Consider the following 22,513-nt stretch of genomic DNA (forward strand, 5'->3'; position numbering starts at 1 on the left):
ATTGACATCAATGATGGGGCACTATGCCCCCTGTTTATACCAATGACGGTGCACTATTCCTCCCACAAATACCAACAATGGGGCATTGTTCCTGGCATTGACACCATTTATAGGACATTCATTCTCCTCCAATCAACCACAGACACTGGAACTTTTTTTTTTAACTCTGACTACTTGCCAACCCTGGGGCAGTTTTTTCTCCCACAGGCCACCGTCTTCCCTTTAGGTTTTGAAGGACAGTGACCTGACCCTTTGTTAAGAAAGTTTGAAGACCCCTGGTCTAGAAAGGGTTACATAAGTGAATTTGCCTGGTATTATTGTGGGGTATTTAATTTGTTAATCAGCTTCTTTGCATAAATGATCAAAGTGGCATAAATATATAATTGAAATGCAAACACTCTAACACTGCTACACATATATATATATATATATATATACATTCAATAAACTTGGATTATATTTTCACCATTTAAGACAGTGGTTTGGTTCCTCTACAATGCTTATTTGATCTAAATCAAAAAAAAAAAAAATTCTAACATATTTTTAATTTAGTTATTATATTAACTTCTGCACCATTGAAGAGGCAGTAGATATTTTTTTCCAGGTTGTCTGACAGCGTGAAGTAATATGATTTTTTTTTAATGGTGTTTTTAACAGATGTGGGCTCTGTGGAAGGTCTGGCATATCACAGAGCCTGGGATACTCTTTACTGGACAAGCTCCACAACCTCATCCATCACCCGCCACACGGTAGATCAGAGTCGGAGAGGGGCCTTCAACAGGGAGGCTGTTATCAGCATGTCCGAAGATGACCACCCCCACGTCCTCGCCCTAGATGAATGCCAGAAGTATGCAAATTCATTCAAAATTTCTCTAATTTATGTCTTCAAACTTTAATTTTTTTTTTTTAAATTTTATTGTGAACAGATGTTTCAGATGCATGAACGGTTTATGAGATATTTTGTGTTTAACCTTTTTTACAGGATAACATATTTCTAGCAATTGGCCAATTAACATCTGCCAGATTTCTTGTGACACCTATAATTTATTTTTTTTCCTCGCATTTTCTTCACTTTATTGCCAGATAATGTCTTTCTTGTACTTAAAGAAAGAATCGTATTTGTTACTATAATTTCTGCATTTTCCCAATAATTTCCAGACACCAAACGGCTAAAGAAACAGTACTTTACTTAATGGTTGAGCTACCTATAAGTGTTATTTATTGTATAGATGTGAATCTGAAAGAATAAGTCACCCATTGCTTCATTTATCTCCTGAGGACTTCAATGGCTATCTGTTGTAGAACTGACAGTTGTTTTAAACAACTTTTGCTTTCTCCATTTGTTAAATGTAAAATCAATTAAACATCTAGCTTGGAAAGTGGGTCCTCCTTGTAAGGAGGATATGAAGGCCTGAAATTAGAACCCCACTCGCAAAAAGAGGGGTATTTTGAGATGATTTTGGAACTTTTTTGATGTTCTTACACACTTTCAAGTGTTTTCATCCATTTTAAGGCTTGAGCAATTTTGTTTTAGCCAATAAAACTCTAGTTTCCTAGAAGGAGAATAGGCAAGAAATTGCATGCAAAAACGCATTATGCTCATTTTCAGATGCTCCCATTGATGTCTATAGGAGACAAAAATGTGCCTATTTGGCCCAAATCACTCAGGTGTGAATGGACACCATTGTATATATGGGAATCTTGATGTTGATTTGTTTAGTGCTTATGAAAATGTGTTTCAAAATGTTCAAGTGTGAATAGATAAATAATAATGTTTAGAGATAAAGATAAATGTTAAGTAGTTGGATGACAACATCTGGGAAAAATAAATACAATTATGTGGCCCCGTCTTTCAAAGGGTACTCCACTTTTTAAACAAACTGATATCCTTAAATCGATAAGATAATTCACTTCATGCTTTGATGGGTGGATGTAAGTCTGGAGGAGTGAACTAACCTAGGCAGACCATCCTAGGTAATACCCACATGTGATGCTTAACCAGCAATAATTGAAATAACTGGAATCCAAACAATAGGGCTGGGTCAGGGACAGTCAGGCTGATGAGGAAAGGCCTAGATTATTCTGGATGAGGCATCTTCCAGGGCATTCTGTGGGAAGTTGAATCAGAGTCAGCAATTTCAATACTGGTGAGCGGTCTGTACAACTATGCCAGCCTGAGATCAAGTCTCGAGTTTAGCTTTAAAGTCTTTGTTGTAATCTATAGTAATCTATATGTTTGATAGTGAATTACTTCTTAGTATCAGCGGCTAGAGAGATCGGTGAGGACCAGTTTTGAAACTCTTTTACCACTTTTTAAGACTTAGGTGAACTTCAATACTTCAGTAGACAAGCAAACCAGCTTCAAGCTAGATTTAGAAATGTTGACATTTCAACATTCTCTACATACACAACAGAACAAAAGCTTCACAACAGATGTGTTTAAACTGCTAGCTTCTGCCCATGCTGTCTGTGGGTGCCATAAGAACAAGGCTAGCCTTGAACATGAGATGGTGGTCAGATGACCTGGCTACTTAGAGGATTCTTCTTACAAAACACTGTCTTTAAATATGCCTTATTGGTTCTTCTGCCCCACCAACTGGTCATGAGAAAAAAAAATCAATTGCCCAAAATAGATTCTCATGGGCGATAATTATTGTTTCCCTGAAAACACTCATACACTTATGCAAAAAGATTGTGAATGGCTATGGAAGTATCTTTTAGAAGAGTGGCTCTTCCAACCTCTGTGCCTTGTCTTGCCAGCCCAAAGATACATCTTTAAAATTAATCAAGATCCCTGTTAACAAGAAAACTTTTGAAAGACATCTAGTGTAGATAATTAATGTATACTATATTGTTTTACACTTGTACTGTGCAATTATATTTGAAACCGTGACTAAACCATGAAGACAACCAATCATAGGCATCTTTTAGTTTTCCCCATGGTTGTGATTGGTTGCCTTGATTTAAAGAAAGTCTAGTCGGAAGGTATTCTTTAGCTTTTCTGAAGAAATAATCTAGGCCACAATGTGCTTAGATATGTGCTCTTTAATGTAAATCAGAAATAGATTTATTGTGCATTTATCAGTGTAAATCTGAACACTATGACCCTAAGTCCAACAAGCTAATATAGCACTGAAACAGTCCATTTCACGTTAATTGATTTCTATTGAATTTATTTTTTATTTTTGTGTGAAATGTATTATATTTAATGACCCTAGAATAAAAGATACAACAAAACATAGACATCTCAGGAATATCCCCAATGAATCCAAACCCATCAACTCCTTAAAGGGTTTTTTAATAACCACCTCAGCTGTTTTGCGTTATTAGTTTTAAAGCCTAATGACCCATTGCCACATTATTCACATTGAGAAGAGCCATGTGTTTGTCTAAATGTAATCATGTCAGCCCGCTCATCCAAAGCTACATTTCATTTAGTGTAATGTTGTTTATGACATTAAAACAAATGCTAAGTTCAAGGATCATTCATTATTTATTGTATGGTATACTTGATACCCTTGAGGACATGTCTTAGACCGCTATTCACATCTTCTCTGAGACATAGTGATAAATGCTGTCATGGACTATATATTTAAGTGGAACACTACACACATGAAGTGGAAGCCATGTGTTAAATTAACATTTGAACAGTTCACTTGAACACATTTAGATTTGTAGTGTTGTTTCTTGCAAGGGGCAATTCATTTTCTTCTCCAAAACTGAAATATCTATTGCAACCGTAAGACGGTCCTTCACCATTTAAATGCTGAATATTAATCTGGCTGTATTGTTTTCCCTGATTCTTGCAAGAGCCAGCACTAGAGCTGACTTTGGTAATTTTCCGTGAAACTATATAATACAGATACAGTAGGGCATCTAGCTCCCTGATAGATATATTTTTAACCTGACTTAGCGTAGGTATAGGCTAAAAAAATGTTTTATTCAGTTTTGGGTAGAGTGGTAAGAACTAGAAACCCTGTGTGTCTTTTTGTTGATGTCTAAGTGCCCACTGGGTTAATTCACCATCCATGTTTGTCCTGGTAAGTAGTGGAATCCCCAGAGTGTAGAGGCAAACCCAAAATGTTTGTATTATCGCAGGAACAGAAGGTGAGAGTAAATCTTGTAAAAGCTAAATTATTCTGGTGACACCTGTTTAAGGGATATCCTTTTACTTCCCAAAGTGTCTCTGGGATAGGAAGTTAAAACTTAAGTGTTATATATATATTTATCTATTTTGCACAGTGGTCTTACAAGTGCACTTTTTTTGGAAAAAATACACTTATTTGAATTAAAAGATAAGACAACAGTAAAGTTAGCCCGATTTTTTTTAGATTGTGAAAGATTGTTACGCTGAGTAAATTGATACCCAACATGTCATTTTTCAAAATTGTACCCACTTGTGGAATAGCAACAAACTTTTACCCTTAAAAATCTCCATAGGTGATGTTTAAAAATGTATACATATTACTACCAGTATTGAGTTACAGAGGAGGTCTAGGGCTAGAATTATTGCTCTTGCTCTAACAATCGCGGCGATACCTCATATGTGTAGTTTGAACACCGTTTTCATATGCAGGCGCTACTCACGTATGCATTCGCTTCTGCGAGCATGACAGGACCTCTTAAATATGAGATCTGGGGTCAAAAAGACCTCAGATCTCATATTTACACTAAAATGCAATAAAAAAAAAATAATAATAATTGAAAAAAAAATCTCCTTTAAGAGCTATGGGCGGAAGTGACATTTGACGTAACTTCTGCCCTCCCATGCCATGGAGCCGAGCAGGGGCCATCTTCCCCTCATCCGGCAGCCAGGCATCCATGGGAGAGGACGCGATCGTCTCCACTGCTACCGGCGGGTCCGGGAGGTGGGCACCCACCCCACCACCGATAAAAGTGATCTCGCGTTGAATCCGCTGTGGAGACCACTTTTATCTTAAAGAGAAATGCACAGCGTTCCTGAAAATACTGGGGTTATAGCAGCTAGCTGCTGCCATAGCCCCGGTATTTAGCATCAAAGTACAGACATACGGGTACATCATTTTGCGTGAAGTGGTTAAATCAGTACCAGGGACAGTACTTACATTGAATGAAAAGTGTCTATTGCTTCCTGCATCGAAAAGCGCTTTCTGAATGGGGGACAAGTGGATGGATAAAAAAGGTCTGCTTCCTCCATTCATAGACAACCTCCATTGCAGGAAGGCATAGTACATCTTTTATGAACGGAGGAGGGGGCATAAAGGGCAGGTATAGTTGGCAATTTTAACGACAATATGTCTGTAACAGGTCCAGGAGCTCATATTAGCCCCTGCAGTACTAGAAGGACAAGGGACATGTTCACAGTAAGCACCACCCCTGGTGCTGATTTAGTGGATATCTCCCCCGACGGAGCATAGACTAATATAAATAAATAAATAAATTGGAAAAAGTAAGGTTCCGAACCATTCACTGCTATATCCAAAACAAGGAACATGTATTGGCTTTATATATACTTTTTTTTTTTACCAACATAGGATGCATGCTAAATATTATTGCTTAACATTTTTTCTTTCCCAAGGTAGGTAAATAAAGACAATGGGGGTTATTTACGAAAGACAAATCTACTTTGCACTACAAATGCACTTGGAAGTACAGTCACTGTAGATCTGAGGGGAAGATCTGAAATCATCATCCAATCATGTGCAAGCTAAAATGCTGTTTTTTATTTTCCTTGCATGTCTCCCTTGGATCTACAGCGACTGCACTTCCAAGTGCACTTGTAGTGCAACGTGGATTTGCCTTTCGTAAATAACCCCCAATGAGCACAACGTTCAAAATCTTGCTGTCTCAATATACAGATTTAATTTATCAGATGGGACAAAACAGAATCAACCTTTAGTCCAATCTGCTCATCATAGAGATCAGGCTTGATTCATTGGGGTTAATTTACTTAAGAGGTAGAGGCTGCTTGCTTGGCGAGGTGTTTGTTAGTAAATAAGGTAAACCTGTGTTTCCTCACCCAATTGTGAGCAAAATCCAAACTAGGATTTTTATTAGAACATGTTTGGTTTGTTGAAGTGAACACAGCTTCACCTTATTTGCTAAGCTTAGTGAATATTCATTTTGCTAATTGAACAGTCTATAGTTCTATAATAAACCAGACTCTTTGTATGTACTTTGCCTGTGATCACATTAAAGTGTACATTGAATATAAGCCTCTTTACTCCCTTTATCTCCACAGTTTAATGTTCTGGACAAACTGGAACGAGCAGCACCCCAGCATCATGAGGTCCACCTTATCTGGGAAGAATGCCCAGGTGATTGTTAGTACCGACATTGTCACTCCAAATGGCCTGACCATTGACCACTCTGCAGAAAAATTGTACTATTCTGATGGCAGCCTGGGGAAGATAGAGAGGTGTGAATATGATGGATCCCACAGATATGTAAGTAAAATAATTGTATACAAAGTGAAAAGAAAAAAGCATAACATTTTTATTGATGCGATAAAGAACATCAAAAGATGCATTTATAGGTTGTTTCTTTTTTTCACAGCTCTTTCATTTTTTATGTATTTTACAGTAAAAGTTACAATTTATTAAAAATAAAACCTCAACAAGCATACAGGGAGCAAATCCTGCTTTAAAGTAGCTTCGTGTTTGATCCAGACATTTTGTGGCCCACTAATCCTCTCTAATTCATTTTGTCTGTTGCCTGGTGATCCTGGAAAGCATCTGCTGCGGTTGTTGCTGGTACACCCTGCTTGTTGTCTTTCACAATAAAAAGGCTGATGGAAAAAAACTTAGATATGTTTCCCAAAGCCTCCAATTACACTTCAGCCTGGTTTGTAAGTTTGAATGCAATTGGTGATAAAGAAAGTTTAGTGGGAGGAAAAAAAACAGCAGGGACTTCAGGATGAACATGTCTACTGCCTTCCTACTGACCATCGTGGAGCTGTGTTCACTTATTGCAGTCCACACATCATAGACTTGTCTGTCGTTGTCACATACCACTGTTCTCTCCATACATCTGCTTAGTTCTTGACTGTAGACAGAGAACATATCAGCATTAATGCCATTTATTCTGCTTAGATTTCTTGTCTCAAAAAAAGGATGAGCACATTTGAAACAGCTGAAGGTACCTCTATGTTCACATGCTTGAGGAATGAAAAAGGCTCACTCTAGAACTCTAGTGAGGATATTGAAAAAAACAGGCAGCAGAACACCAATGATGCTATTCTTAGTAAGTCATTATTGAGCCAGAGTTAGCACCTGAAAGTCCCTACCCACAGACGGACCCTTTTTGAGCGAACCCTACAACTAAGCCCATAAGGGTGAAACACATCACAGGGGGTGGTCTATAAGTGGTGGCTCTTGTTGTGCTTATTCTGGCTCAATGAATACTTGCTACGAGTGCCTGTTTGTTGCAATACAGAAATACAGAGAACCGATGGGCTCCCTTTGGCTGGCACCTGATTTTCTTACAGCCGAGACCGAGGAGTATTTACAGGGTTTGAAACAGTGCCTCATCTTTGCATATCCTCTCTAGTAAAGATATGGTATAGCTGTAGTCATAAATACAAAGCTTGTTTTTTTTTTCTTTTTTTTTGTTAAAAATACAAAACTTGTGCCCAAACTGTTATAACTGTGCTAGTACTGTGGGTAGGCTATATGGCCAAATATATGCAGACACCCCTTCAAATTAGTAAGTTCAAGCGCATAAAGCCAGGTCTATAAAGACTTGGTTTAATGCATTCGGTGTTGAGGACCTCATGTGGCCTGCTCCGAGCCCTGACCTCAACCCTACTGAAAACTTTTGGGATGAATTGAAATGCTGATTGTGACCCAGTCCTTTTCGATCAGCACGAGTACCTGACCTAGCAAATGCCATTTAGGATGAATAGGCACAAATTCCCACAGACTTGCAGAAAGCCTTTTCAGAAGAATGGAGGTTGTTAAAGCTGCAAAGTCGTGGGGGCAAGGAGCTCCACATCAAAGCAAATTGTTTTGGAATAGGATGTCCTCAAAGCTCATATACATGTGATGGTCAGGTGCACCCAAAACTAAAATATCATCAGCAATGGTCTTTATTTACCGGTTTTAAACAATGTTATTGGTCTTTGTGATTCTTGCTCAGATCTTGCCAGAAGAACTCAATTTTATTTTTCCTTTTCCCTACACGACATGTTTGAGATTCCTGAGGCCAATCTATTATTGAATCACATTTCATATCCAGCATTCCTATTCCTATATTATTGTATAAGCATGACTCGGGGCTAGATTACAAGTGCTAACGGCAAATGAAATGTAGTTTTTCTTTATCTCTTCTTTGTCCTTACCTTGAGCTGTAGTCATGCCAAAGTCAAATCATCTGATGTCAAAATGGTTTATTTCTACCAATCCCGACAATGATGAACATACAGTAGCTTAGTTATGGATCAAGAGAAAACTAAGTTGAAACACTTGTAGTTCTAGTGTATATTAATATTGTATTATTTTAAGGTCGATGTAAACCCTAGCTGAATGACATTTAGTTTGATAAAGCACTGTGTATTATAAACAAGTGTCAATTTTTTTCACACATTTTTCATCTTTTTCTGCATCTCTGTGCCGCTGATCTGTTGCAGCCTTTGTGCAGCCAATTCTTGTCAATCTGCACGCCAGCATTTGCTGCATACCATTTCTCAGGGTGGATTTCTTGATTGTGACAACCGTGGAACAGTTCTGGACAATGGGATTTATTTATTAAAGCTGGAGAATGCAAAATCAGGCTCACTTCTGCATTGAAAACCAATCAGCTTCCAGGTTTTATTTCCAAAGCTTAATTGAAAAAGCTGAAGTTGGAAGCTGATTGGCTACCATGCAAAGCTGCACCAGACTCAGAGTGCACCCATTTTAATAAATTTACCCCAATGTGTGTTGACTGTCTGTCTAGATAACCCATAGGGGTTGATTTACTAGAGGCAAATAGACTGTGCACTTTGCAAAGCACAGTTGCACTCTGCATGTGTAATTGCTCCAGAGCTTAGAAAATGAAGTAAATCTTCCCTTTTCAAAGCATACCCAATCACATGCAAGGGAAAAAAAAAAAAAAACAGCTTGCACATAATTGGATGATGGAAGTCAGCAGAGCTTCTGCTTATTTACTAGGCTCTGAAGCAACTTGAAAAGTTCACAGTGTATTTGCCATTAGTAAATCAACCCCATGGTGTTCTGTGATGTATCCAAATATCAGCTTAATATCAAAACATCAGTTCAAAGTGGAACTGGACTCAAGTAGAGAAAAGTTTCTGTCTTATAGGGAACGTCTAAAAATGTTAATTGTGCCTAAACCGAATCCTAAAAAATCTTCCTTTATGTTGAACTACTCCATAAAAAAATAGTGGTGCACTTCCTGGGCCTAGGCACCTGTGTTCTGTAGCCTCAAAGCTGTACACGTGAGATCATGCAAGGCACTCCTGCTTCTGATGTCCAGGGGCTGATCTATCAAAGGCAAACAGGCTGTTCACTTTGCATGGGAAGTTGTATTCTGCAAGGGAATTTTCCCCAGAGCTTAGTGGATGTGGCGAGGTTTCATTTAGCAAAGAATACCCAATCATGTGCAAGAAAAAATGTGCTTGCACAAGAATGGATAATATAAGTACTTTGCTTCACCTTATGGTGAAATCCCCTTCTTAGGTGCAACTTCCCTTGTAAAGTAAACAGCAAATTTGCCCTAAATTGAAGTGGTTCTTAAAGCAAAAGTTTTTTTTTACCTTAATGCATTCTCCACATTAAGGTAAAAAAACCTTTTGAGCCCCCCAGCCCCCCTTATACTTACCTAAACCTGATCTCGATCCAACACTGTGCCCAAGAGCAGCATTGCTGCTCTGTCTCTCTCCTTGCTGGCTCAGAGGCAGCAGTGGGAGCCATTGATTACTGCTGCTGTCAATCACAGCCAGTGAGGAAGGAGCTGAGGGTGTCATCACTGATTGTGCACAGTGGGTGAATGCCTCCTTCATACTAGCCGATCGCAACAAAGCCTGGGGAATGCCCAGGAAAAACCCAAGCCTACTTATCAACCAGCTCGCACACAACCAAATGAAGCTGTCTAACAGTATGCGTTAAAAACAGGGGTTTAGTCCGCACGCATTTGCAAACACATGCGTAAGCCACAGAGCCTCATCACGGAACCCTGGTATCTGTGGTTGTAACACTAAACTATAAGTGTCCCCACAGTGGAGGCACATGCATTCTAATGGATAGATGAGGGCAGGTGGTCTGAAGGCAGCTGTTCTTTAACCACTTCCATACTGGGGCTATTCTAGCACTTCTCTCCTACATGTAAAAATCATAATTTCTTTGCTTGAAAATTACTCAGAACTCCCAAACATTATATAAATAAATATATATATTTATTTTAGCAGATACCCTAGGGAATAAAATGGCAGTCATTGCAACTTTTTGTTTTCCAATGTTTTTATTGAAATCAAATTTTAACAGATAACAGGGTTCACATTGATACAGGTTTCGTGTCAACAGTATTATTACAATAGTGAATCTCAAAGTAGCGTGAATGGCTCATTATATAACTGTGCTAAGGCACCTAAGACGCTTAACACACGTAGAAGATATTACAGTGAAATTCCCTGAAGAGGGACTGTCATGTAATGTAGTTCAATTTCCCAACTTGGGGTTATAACAGAAAACTTAGGTATTAGGTATACTCTAGGATTAATATACTGTAGAGCCCGATGTCATGCGTATGATAACCCCACTGTGGGGACAAAGTAATTGTTTGTATGTAGAAAGAAAAGAAGAGGAAAGGGGGAAAGAAAGAAAAGGAAGAAAAGAAAAGAGAAGAAGAAGTAGAGTGTGCAAACGATCTCCACGCTCCAAGCCTCTGACCCGCCCCTCACGGCGACTGGAGGTACCTAATCCAAGGGTTCCAAACCCTTTCAAATCTATCTTGTTGGTCGCGAAGAATACTAGTTAATTTTTCATTTATCATGATCCAAGAAATTTTGTTTTTAACTAATGCCAAATTTATCAGGGGAGTTTTCCATGCTCGCGCTATGGTTATCTTGGCTGCTAGGAGGATAAAAAAGATAAGGGATCTGAGATGCCTGGGTATTTCGCTCGAGAGATCAGAGAATAATGCCGTCTTAACATTTTTAGGTATGTTCACTCCAGTCACTGAATAAACCAGATTAAAAAGTCTTATCCAAAATCTCTTGACCTTCGGACATGTCCACCAGGTGTGGAGCATTGTGCCCTCTTGGCCACACCTCCTGAAACAGAGAGGCGATGCGTCTGGGTAGATTTTGGTTATCCGTGTCGGAACTAGATACCATCGTGACAATACCTTATAGTTCGCCTCTACTAGAGAAGTGTTCAGAATTCCCCTGTGTACCATGGCTGACCACTTGGACCAAGTGTCCTCATCAATCGTCTCCCCCAGGTCCGCCTCCCAAGCTAATTGGTAGGGAAGTTTAGAGCCTTGGTCTGTTAGTAGAACATATAACTCTGAAATACTACCTCGCGTTTCAGGCCCTCTTAGGCATTTATTTTCATAGGACGTTCTAGTGGTGATGTCCCCCTGGTCTCTGCATAGTGAATGTAAGTAATAAGTGATTTGGGAGAGTCGAAAGGACTCGGTCGGGGGCATATCTAGAGTGTCTCGAAAATAGGAGGGTTTTCTGATGCCCTTGTGATCTATAAAATGTGCTATCTTGTACAAGCCTTTATTGATCCACCAAGCAAACTGTTGTGGGTGTTGTCCCCGGGGGAAAGTGCGGGTTCCCAAAAATGGGGGCAACTGGAGTATGTGGCGACCTAAGAGAGTATATTTTGCACATCCTATCCCAGAGGTTCAGTGAGTGAGATAGAGAGGGGCTCAGAATGGCTCTGCGTTCCTTAGAAGGTAGCCACATTAGAAGGTCCATAGGGAGAGGAGAGCTCGCTTGTGCCTCTAGGTTAACCCAATCAGGGCGATAGGACGTAGAATAAATTTGGTAAAGTTGTGCCAACTGGGCCGCTCTATAGTAACGTAAAAAGTGTGGTACCCCTAATCCACCCTGTCCCTTTGAGACATACAAGGAAGATCGAGCCACCCTGCAACCTCCCCGGCTCCAGATGAATTTGAAAGTTAATGATTGGAGTTTTTTAAAAAATGTTGTAGGAACTGAAATCGGAAGGGACCTAAAATAATAAAGAATTCTAGGAAGGGTCATCATTTTGACGGTACTTATCCTGCCCAGCCAAGAAAGACTATGGTTTTGACAATTCTTTAAGTCCTCCATCGTGGAAGAGAGAAGAGGGGCGTAATTAGCCTTGTATAGGGTAGATATGTCTGGGGTGAGTTTTACACCTAGGTAGGGAAGGGCCTGTTTGCACCACCTAAATGGAAAAGAAGCGCGTACAGAGGTCAGGGTTGAGGTAGGTAGATTAATATCCATTGCCTCTGATTTAGACTGATTGACCCTCAGGCCTGATACCATTCCAAAGTCAAAAAGTAGTGAAGCCAAGTTAGGCAGGGTCGTAATAGGGTCTGTGATGAATAATAAAAGATCATCTGCAAATAATGCACACTTATGATCTCTGCCTCCACTGTATACACCATGTATATTAGGATCAGACCTGATGGCAATCGCCACTGTTTCTATAGCAACTATGAATAAGAGTGGTGAAAGGGGACAGCCTTGCCTGGTTCCTGTTCTAATTTGTAGCAGATCTGATTTGTGGCCAAAAGCTACAATGTTAGCTGAGGGGGTAGAGTACAGTACAGATAATAGAGAAAGGAATTTAGATCCAAAATTCCATTTTCTCAAAATGTGAAACAAAAAAGGCCAAGAAAGGGAATCAAAGGCCTTATGAAGGTCTAATGACAACAACATTCCCCGTCTGGTTCCTAAGCCATCCCAATCCGAGTGGAGCAAAGATATAATGTCTACGGCCCTGCGAATTTGATCTGCCGCCTGTCGCCCCGGGACAAAGCCCACCTGATCTATATGGACATATTTTGCTAGGAAGGTATTAAGTCTATTAGCGTAGATTTTGGTTAATAATTTCAAATCCACATTAATAAGTGATATAGGGCGATAATTTGTCACCTAGTCATTGCAACTTTTTATGTCACACGGTATTTGCGCAGTACTTTTTTAAACAAGATTTTTTCGGTAAAAAAAAAACACTTTCATGAATAAAAAAAACAAAACAAAACAAAACAATAAAGTTAGCCCAATTTTTTGTATAATGTGACAGATGATGTTATGCCGAGTAAGTAGATACCTCACATGTCACGCTTTAAAATTGCGCACACTCGTGGTATGGCACCGAACTTCGGTACTTAAAAATCTCCATGGGCGACGCTTTACATCTTTTTACAGGTTACATGTTTAGTGTTACAGAAGAGGTCTTTGACTAGAATTGTTGCTCTTGCTCTAACGTTCGCAGTGATAACTCACATGTGTGGTTTGAACTTCATTTACATATGCGGGCGCAATCTACGTATGCGTTTGTTCTGCGTGAGAGCTTGCGGGGACAAAGGCGCTTTAATTTTTTTTTTATTGTTTATTTTATTTAAAAAAAAATTATTTTTACACATTCCCTTAAAAAAAAAAAATTGTGATCACTTTTATTACTATTACAAGGAATTTAAACATCAATTGTAATAGGAATAGTGCATGACAGGTCCTCTTTATGGAGAGATGTGGCTGGAAACACGGTGATCAAAAAAAAAAAAAAAATGAAGGATCTCAGGCCTTCCTGCCGTGTCCCAGGCTTTGTTTACTTCTGCCGGCTCGGACGTGATGTCATAACGTCGTGCCCGGGCCTCCAAGAGTCATAGAGATTACCGGGGATTATCGTTTTTCTCTATGGCTTTCTTCCGGCGCCGGCAGATTCCTTCTCCGGCTTGCCGTTTGCCCGCACTGGAGAAGCACCAGAGAAGCACCGGAGGGCGGAGGGAGGGGTATGTCCCCTCCTGCCACCGGTAAGAATCATCAAGCAGCTGAAGAGCCACTATGATTGTTCTTATGGTGTAGAGAATCGCTGGCTGAAAAAAAATGATATCTGGATAATGGTTGCAGCTGCAACCATCATTCAGATATCACTACTGAAAGATGAGGACGTCATATGACGGCCCACGGTATAGAAGTGGTTAAAAATCCAGCTTGGCCTCACCCTTTTGACCTCTCTATTTGTTGTTAACCACTTCAGCCCCGGAAGGATTTATCCCCTTCCTGACCAGAGCACTTTTTACAATTTGGCACTGCGTTGCTTTAACTGCTAATTGCACGGTCATGCAATGCTGTACCCAAATGAAGTTTGCGTCCTTTTCTTCCCACAAATAGAGCTTTCTTTTGATGGTATTTTATCACCTCTGCCGTTTTTATTTTTTGCGCTATAAACGGAAAAAGACCGAAAATTTTGAAAAAAAATGATATTTTCTACTTTTTGTTATAAAAAAAATCCAATAAACTCAATTTTAGTCATACATTTAGGCCAAAATGTATTCGGCCACATGTCTTTGGTAAAAAAAATGTCAATAAGCGTATATTTATTGGTTTGCGCAAAAGTTATAGCGTCTATAAACTAGGGTACATTTTCTGGAATTTACACAGCTTTTAGTTTATGACTGCCTATGTCATTTCTTGAGGTACTAAAATGGCAGAGCAGTACAACCCCCCCCCCAAATGACCCCATTTTGGAAAGTAGACACTCCAAGGAAATTGCTGAGAGGCATGTTGAGCCCATTGAATATTTATTTTTTTTGTCCCAAGTGATTGAATAATGACAAAAAAAAAAAAAATTACAAAAAGTTGTCACTAAATGATATATTGCTCACACAGGCCATGGGCATATGTGGAATTGCACCCCAAAATACATTCAGCTGCTTCTCCTGAGTACGGGGATACCACATGTGTGGGACTTTTTGGGAGCCTAGCGGCGTACGGGGCCCCGAAAACCAATCACTGCCTTCAGGATTTCTAAGGGCGTAAATTTTTGATTTCACTCCTCACTACCTATTACAGTTTTAAAGGCCATAAAATGCCCAGATGGCACAACCCCCCCCAAATGACCCCATTTTGGAAAGTAGACACCCCAAGCTATTTGCGGAGAGGCATGTTGAGTCCATGGAATATTTTATTTTTTGACACAAGTTGCGGGAAAGTGACAATTTTTTTTTTTTTTTTTTTAGCACAAAGTTGTCACTAAATGATATATTGCTCACACAGGCCATGGGCATATGTGGAATTGCACCCCAAAATACATTTAGCTGCTTCTCCTGAGTATGGGGATACCACATGTGTGGGACTTTTTGGGAGCCTAGCCGTGTACTGGGCCCCGAAAACCAAGCACCGCCTTCAGGATTTTTAAGGGCATACATTTTTGATTTCACTCCTCACTACCTATCACAGTTTCGAAGGCCATAAAATGCCAAGATAGCACAAAACCCCCCAAAATGACCCCATTTTGGAAAGTAGACACCCCAAGCTATTTGCTGAGAGGCATGGTGAGTATTTTGCAGCTCTCATTTGTTTTTGAAAATGAAGGAAGACAAGAAAAATGTATTTTTTTTTTCTTTTTTCAATTTTCAAAAATTTGTGACAAAAAGTGAGGTCTGCAAAATACTCACTATACCGCTCAGCAAATAGCTTTGGGTGTCTATTTTCCAAAATGGGGTCATTTGGGGGGGGGGGGGGTTTGTGCCATCTGGGCATTCCATGGCCTCCGAAACTGTGATAGGCAGTGAAGAGTGAAATAAAAAATTTACGCCCTTAGAAAGCCTGAAGGCGGTGCTTGGTTTTCGGGGTCCCGTACGCGGCTAGGCTCCCAAAAAGTCTCACACATGTGGTATCCCCGTACTCAGGAGAAGCAACAGAATTTATTTTGGGGTGTAATTTCACATATTCCCATGGCATGTTTGAGCAATATATCATTTAGTGACAACTTTGTGCAAAAAAAAAAAAAAAAATTTGTCTTTTTGCCGCAACTTGTGTCACAATATAAAATATTCCATGGACTCGACATGCCTCTCAGCAAATAGCTTGGGGTGTCTACTTTCCAAAATGGGGTCATTTGGGGGGTTTTGAACTGTCCTGACATTTTATGCACAACATTTAGAAGCTTATGTCACACATCACCCACTCTTCTAACCACTTGAATACAAAGCCCTTTCTGACACTTTTTGTTTACATGAAAAAATTATTTTTTTTTGCAATAAAATTACTTTGAACCCCCAAACATTATATATTTTTTTAAAGCAAATGCCCTACAGATTAAAATGGTGGGTGTTTAATTTTTTTTTTTCACACAGCATTTGCGCAGCGATTTTTCAAACGCATTTTTTTGGGAAAAAACACACTTTTTAAAATTTTAATGCACTAAAACACACTATATTGCCCAAATGTTTGATGAAATAAAAAAGATGATCTTAGGCCGAGTACATGGATACCAAACATGACATGCTTTAAAATTGCGCACAAACATGCAGTGGCGACAAACTAAATACATTTTTAAAAGCCTTTAAAAGCCTTTACAGGTTACCACTTTAGATTTACAGAGGAGGTCTACTGCTAAAATTACTGCCCTCGATCTGACCTTCATGGTGATACCTCACATGCATGGTGCAATTGCTGTTTACATTTGACGCCAGACCGACGCTTGCGTTTGCCTTTGCGCGAGAGCAGGGGGGGACAGGGGTGCTTTTTTATTTTTTCTTTATTATTATTTTTTTTTTTTTATCTTATTTTTAAACTGTTCCTTTCATTTTTATTTTTTTTTAATCATTTTTATTGTTATCTCAGGGAATGTAAATATCCCCTATGATAGCAATAGGTAGTGACAGGTACTCTTTTTTGAAAAAATTGGGGTCTATTAGACCCTAGATCTCTCCTCTGCCCTCAAAGCATCTGACCACACCAAGATCGGTGTGATAAAATGCTTTCCCAATTTCCCAATGGCGCTGTTTACATCTGGCGAAATCTAAGTCATGAAATGCTCGTAGCTTCTGATTTCTTAGCCCATAGAGATGTTTGGAGCCATTCTGTTCTCTGATCAGCTCTATGGTCAGCTGGCCGAATCACCGGCTGCATTCTCAGGTTCCCTGTTGGGACAGGAGAGCCAGAGAAAAACATGGAAGACGGTGGGGGGGGGCATTCCCTCCCACTGCTTGTAAAAGCAGTCTAGAGGCTAATTAGCCGCTAGGATTGCTTTTACATGAAAGCCGACCGCTGGCTGAAAAGAATTATACCAAGATGATACCTAAACCTGCAGGCATCATTCTGGTATAACCACTCAAAGTCCAGCAACATACCAGTACGTTGTTGGTCCTTGTTGGGCATATATTGTAAACTTTTTTTTCATGCAGCCTGTGGGCTGAACGAAAAAAGATATTGATCGGTGGGTATGCCCACCATTAGAATACCACCCTTCAGCCACCCACTTCTAATGATGGGCATACATGCACCGTATATATATATGCCGAAGCATGGGGGCATCCTCCCGCAAAAGTTAGGAGCAAATCGCTCCTCCACCCACTGCTGCCCCCACGCTTCGGCATATATGCTGAAGTATGTAACTGTGGTGGTGAAATCACCTCCGACAGCGCTGGAGTCACGGCTTTATGTATCGTGGGAGCAAACGCTGTTGCTGTCAAGATAAATAAATCCGCCCTGCAACTGAATGGCGTACCTGCTAAGCAAATGAAGGTTAACAAAAAAACAAAGTAACATTACAGTATAACAGTAATACTTTCCATACCTGCAAAGCAAATACAAAAAAAACATAGTAAAAAATAAAACATTTAACGCAACCTGTGCCTACCTAAAATATATATATGCCAAAGCATGGGGGCATCCTCCCGCAAAAGGCAGGAGCAAATTGCTCCTCCACCCACTGCTGTCCCCACGCTTCGGCATATATGCTGAAGTATGTAACTGTGGTGGTGAAATCACCTCCGACAGCGCTGGAGTCACGGCTTTATGTATCGTGGGAGCAAACGCTGTTGCTGTCAAGATAAATAAATCCTCTGCAGCTGAATGGCGTACCTGAAAACAAAAAAGTGGTTAACAATAAAAAAACAAAGTATAAAAAAATTGCATACCTATAAAGCAAACATGATAAAAACATAACAATAAAACATTGCAGTATAGAATGCAGAACAATAGAGAGAGAATAGAGAGAGAACAATAAAACAACTATTTTTGTTTTTTTTATTTTATATTTTTTTTGTATTTTTATTTTTTTATTTTTTATTTTTTATTTTTACACTTTTTTAGTAACTTTAACTTTTTTAACTGGTACCAGGTTTGGGTCTCTCAAAATGCGATGGCATCTTGGGAGACCCTGTGAAAGTGTGTCCTAGTCTGTGCAGTGCTGTACCCTACGCTAATACTCAACTAGTGTATGGTAGCGTTCAAAACATTCACCAATGCATAGACCAGGATTGTCAGGACAGGAGGGACAACAATACCGGGTGTCACACCTAAATCCGCTTTTGCTGCAGACACAACATCTTTTTTGGGGGGCTCGTTGGGTAGGGGTACTCTGGAGGACATAAGCAAAATGCCTCTCATGCAGCCGGCTTACTGCATTTGGTTGGGGAAGGTGAGGTGGAGCACCGTCTGGAAACAGAAGGGCTCTGACGATCTCTTCCTGGAATTTAAGGAAGGATCCAGTCCGTCCTGAAGCTCTGTATAGCACATGAGCATTCAGAAAAGCCAATTGAAATAAATAAACAGACACTTTTTTGTACCAGCGTCTGGCCTTACGGGCAACTAGGTACGGCGCCAACAACTGGTCGTTGAGGTCCACCCCTCCCATATTTTGGTTATATTCATGGACACAGAGGGGTTTCTCCACAACACCAGTCGCCGTAGTCATTTGGACCGTCGTGTCTGCATGAAGTGAGGTAAGAACGAAAACATTCTTATTGTCCCTCCACTTCATAGCGAGCAAATTATTACACTGCAAGCAGGCTCTCTCCCCCAGCCTAAGACGGGAATCTACAAGCCGCTGGGGAAAGCCCCGGCGATTAGGTCGCACGGTGCCACATGCTCCAATCTGTTGATCAAAAAGGTGACTAAAAAGTGGCACGCTTGTGTAATAATTGTCCACGTACAAGTGGTACCCCTTTCTGAATAAGGGTGACACCAAGTCCCATACTATCTTGCCAGCGCTTCCTATGTAGCCAGGGCAGTTTGTCGGCTCTACGTGACTATCTTTGCCCTCGTAAACCATAAATCTACATGTATAGCCTGTGGCCCTGTCACAGAGCTTATACATCTTGACCCCGTATCTGGCACGCTTGCTGGGAAGGTACTGTTTGAATGACAAGCGGCCAGAAAATGTAATCAGGGACTCATCAACGCAGACAACTTGATGGGGAGTAAACAAGTCTGCAAAACGCTGGTTGAAGTGGTTTACGAGGGGCCGAATTTTGTAGAGCCGATCGTATCCAGGGTCTCCACGAGGACGACAGAGTTCATTGTCGTTGAAGTGCATGAACCGCAAAATCTGCTCGTATCGTGCCCTGGCCGTGGAGGCAGAGAACATGGGCATATGGTGAATTGGGTCAGTGGACCAATATGAACGCAACTCACTCTTTTTAGTTATGCCCATGAGGAGGGAAAGGCCCAGAAAGGTCTTAAATTCAGAAACCGTAATTGGTCTCCAATCTCTGGCAAGGGAGGACTGGGGAATAGTGGCGATGTGTTGACCAGCGTACAAATTGCTTTGGTCCACAATAGATCTATAGAGATCTTCGGTGAAAAACAGCGAATAAAAATCCAGTGGCGTAAAGTCAACTGTTTCCACCTGAATTCCGGGTTGGCCAGTAAAAGGGGGAAGTACGGGTGCTGCAGAAGTGGTGGGTTCCCAATTCGGATTGGCGAATGCAGCAGGAAGGGCACTATGGGCACGACGGGCCTGTGTTCGTCTTCTTGGTGGCAGCGGGACACTACTTGTGCTTGCCACCTCGCCAGCTTGAACTGCACTTATGGGACTCGCCACGTCACCAAGTGTTACTGCAATGCTGGATGTACGACCAGGGTGTACTAGGCCGCTGGTGCTTGCCAGTTCACCAGAAGGAATAGCGGCACTAGTACTTCTCTGCTCCATACGAGAGCCCTGCGGTTCTTGCACTTCAAGGACAGAAGAAGTTTGGGGTCTGGTACGCCTGACCCTAGCAGGGACCACAACTCTGTCGTCAGAGCTATCTGTCATGGAGCCGCTGTCCTCTACAGGATCGTATTCTGAGCCTGAATCTGACAGATGAGTGACTTCCTCTTCACTATCTGTCATGCTCAGAAACCTGTAGGCCTCTTCACTAGTGTACCTTCGATTTGCCATTTTGGGCTCTAAATTTAGGGGTACACTAGTGAGACTCACAGGCAAAAAAGCTCCTGACTGTTAGCGACTGATCCAAATTGCTACCAAAAAACTGTTAGCGATCGCAGGGATCAGGCCTGACTCTGTAAACGCTGCAGTTATGTGTGCTTAGAGTTTTGTGACAGTTATCGATCGATACTGCACTTGGGTGGGCTGGGCTGGGCCGAGAAGCAAAACGCAGGTGCTAGCAGGTATCTGGGCTGATCCCACTAACACTGCGTTTATGGGAACCCTAAACTGCTGGGGAGTATAGATCTGATCAGATCAGATATTGATCCGTTCAGATACTATAGCACTAAGGGAGGTGTATGCTGCGTGCGTGGATTTTAGTGGTACTGGCACTAACCTGACGCTGACTGGGGCGACGCAGACCTTATCTGATCCTAAAAACGTAACTTATATCACCGCCGGGCAATTAGGGGGTTAAACCTTTATAAGGTAATAAACGGCGGGTGCCCTAAAACTATAATAAACTATAATAAACTATAAAAAAAAAAACTAACTAACCAGCGTCACCCGTAACACTTATACGGTGATCGCTGGTGAAAGGGTTAACTAGGGGGCAATCAGGGGGTTAAAACCTTTAGTAGGTAGTATATGGGGGTCCCTGTCGCTATAAAACACTGACAGCGAACCTATATACTTACCTCCCTAACTAGCGTCACCTGTGTCACTAATACAGCGATCAGAAAAACGATCGCTTAGCGACACTGGCGACGGGGGGTGATCAAGGGGTTAACTTTTATTAGGGGGGGTTAGGGGGGTACCCTGGACCTAAAGGGGGGTACCCCAGACCTAAAGGGGGCTAACCTAACTGCCCTAACACTTATAACTGTCACAAACTGACACCAATGCAAAAAAAAAAAAAAACTGCTATTGGTGTCAGTGTGACAGGGGGTACAGGGGGGTGATCGGGGGGTGATCGGGGGGTGAAGGGGGGTGAAAAGTGTGCCTGGCGTGTTCTACTGACAGTGTAGTGTTGGTGCACTTACTTGGATGTCTTCTCTCCTCGGCGCCTGATCAAAAAGACTGGCTCGAGGAGGGATGACATCACTTCCTGTGCCTCTGTTTACATTACAGAGACACAGGAAGGATTTTCATTCACCGGGAGCGATCGGGAGGGGGTGGCCAACAATGGATGGCCTCCCCCTCACCTCTCATCGCCCGCAAACTCGAGCCGACCGCCTCTGGCACCGGGGGGGGGTCCGATCGGACCCCCCACCCGCGGGAGGCAGATTACGTATGGGTACGTGATTCTGCCTGCCCGTGCCATTCTGCTGACGTATATCAGCGTGAGGCGGTCGGCAAGTGGTTAATGTGAATAAAGTGATATTAAGGCTTATTTTTTTTTTTTAATAAAATAACATACATGTTATACTTACCTGCTCTGTGTAATGGTTTTGCACAGAGCAGCCCTGATCCTCCTCTTCTTGGGTCCCCAACCCATACATCGGTTTGCGAGCGTTCGCGGTGAGGAGATGCAGGACGGGGATCTGCCTATGTAAACAAGGTGGATCCCCATTCTGTCAGGGGACAACTCTGAGATCTGCTGTTCCTAGTGATCAGGAACAGCAATCTCTTTGTTGTCCCAGGCAGCCCAGACCCCACACAGTTAACCTCTTGATCGCCCCTGATGCCCCGTACACACGGTCGGACTTTGTTCGGACATTCCGACAACAAAATCCTAGGATTTTTTCCTACGGATGTTGGCTCAAACTTGTCTTGCATACACACGGTCAGACAAAGTTGTCGGAAAATCCGATCATTCTGAACGCGGTGACGTAAAACACGTACGTCGGGACTATAAACGGGGCAGTAGCCAATAGCTTTCATCTCTTAATTTATTCTGAGCATGCATGGCACTTTGTGTGTCGGATTTGTGTACACACGATCGGAATTTCCGATAACGGATTTTGTTGTCGGAAAATTTTATAGCAAGCTCTCAAACTTTGTGTGTCGGAAATTCCGATGGAAAATGTGTGATGGAGCCTACACACGGTCGGAATTTCCGACAACAAGGTCCTATCACACATTTTCCATCGGAAAATCCGACCGTGTGTACGGGGCATTAGTGTTAACCCCTTCCCTACCAGTGTCATTTATACATTGATCAGTGCATTTTTATATCACTGATCAATGTAATAATGTCACTGGTTCTCAAA

At 41.3% G+C, this 22,513-nt stretch overlaps 1 protein-coding gene across 6 annotated transcripts in view; it reads left to right on the forward strand.

Annotated features, from left to right (window-relative positions):
- The window catches only part of LRP1B (LDL receptor related protein 1B), a 2,172,167-nt gene that overhangs the window by 1,686,885 nt on the left and 462,769 nt on the right, over window positions 1-22,513 (forward strand). For all 6 annotated transcript variants that reach the window (XM_073634235.1, XM_073634238.1, XM_073634240.1 and 3 more), the window contains exons 42-43: window positions 658-847; window positions 6,221-6,425. In XM_073634235.1, the coding sequence (XP_073490336.1) occupies window positions 658-847; window positions 6,221-6,425 (395 nt within the window). The remainder of the gene's footprint in view (window positions 1-657; window positions 848-6,220; window positions 6,426-22,513) is intronic.

Source organism: Aquarana catesbeiana, linkage group LG06 (genome assembly GCF_042186555.1).
Source record: "Aquarana catesbeiana isolate 2022-GZ linkage group LG06, ASM4218655v1, whole genome shotgun sequence".
Taxonomy (NCBI): domain Eukaryota; kingdom Metazoa; phylum Chordata; class Amphibia; order Anura; family Ranidae; genus Aquarana; species Aquarana catesbeiana.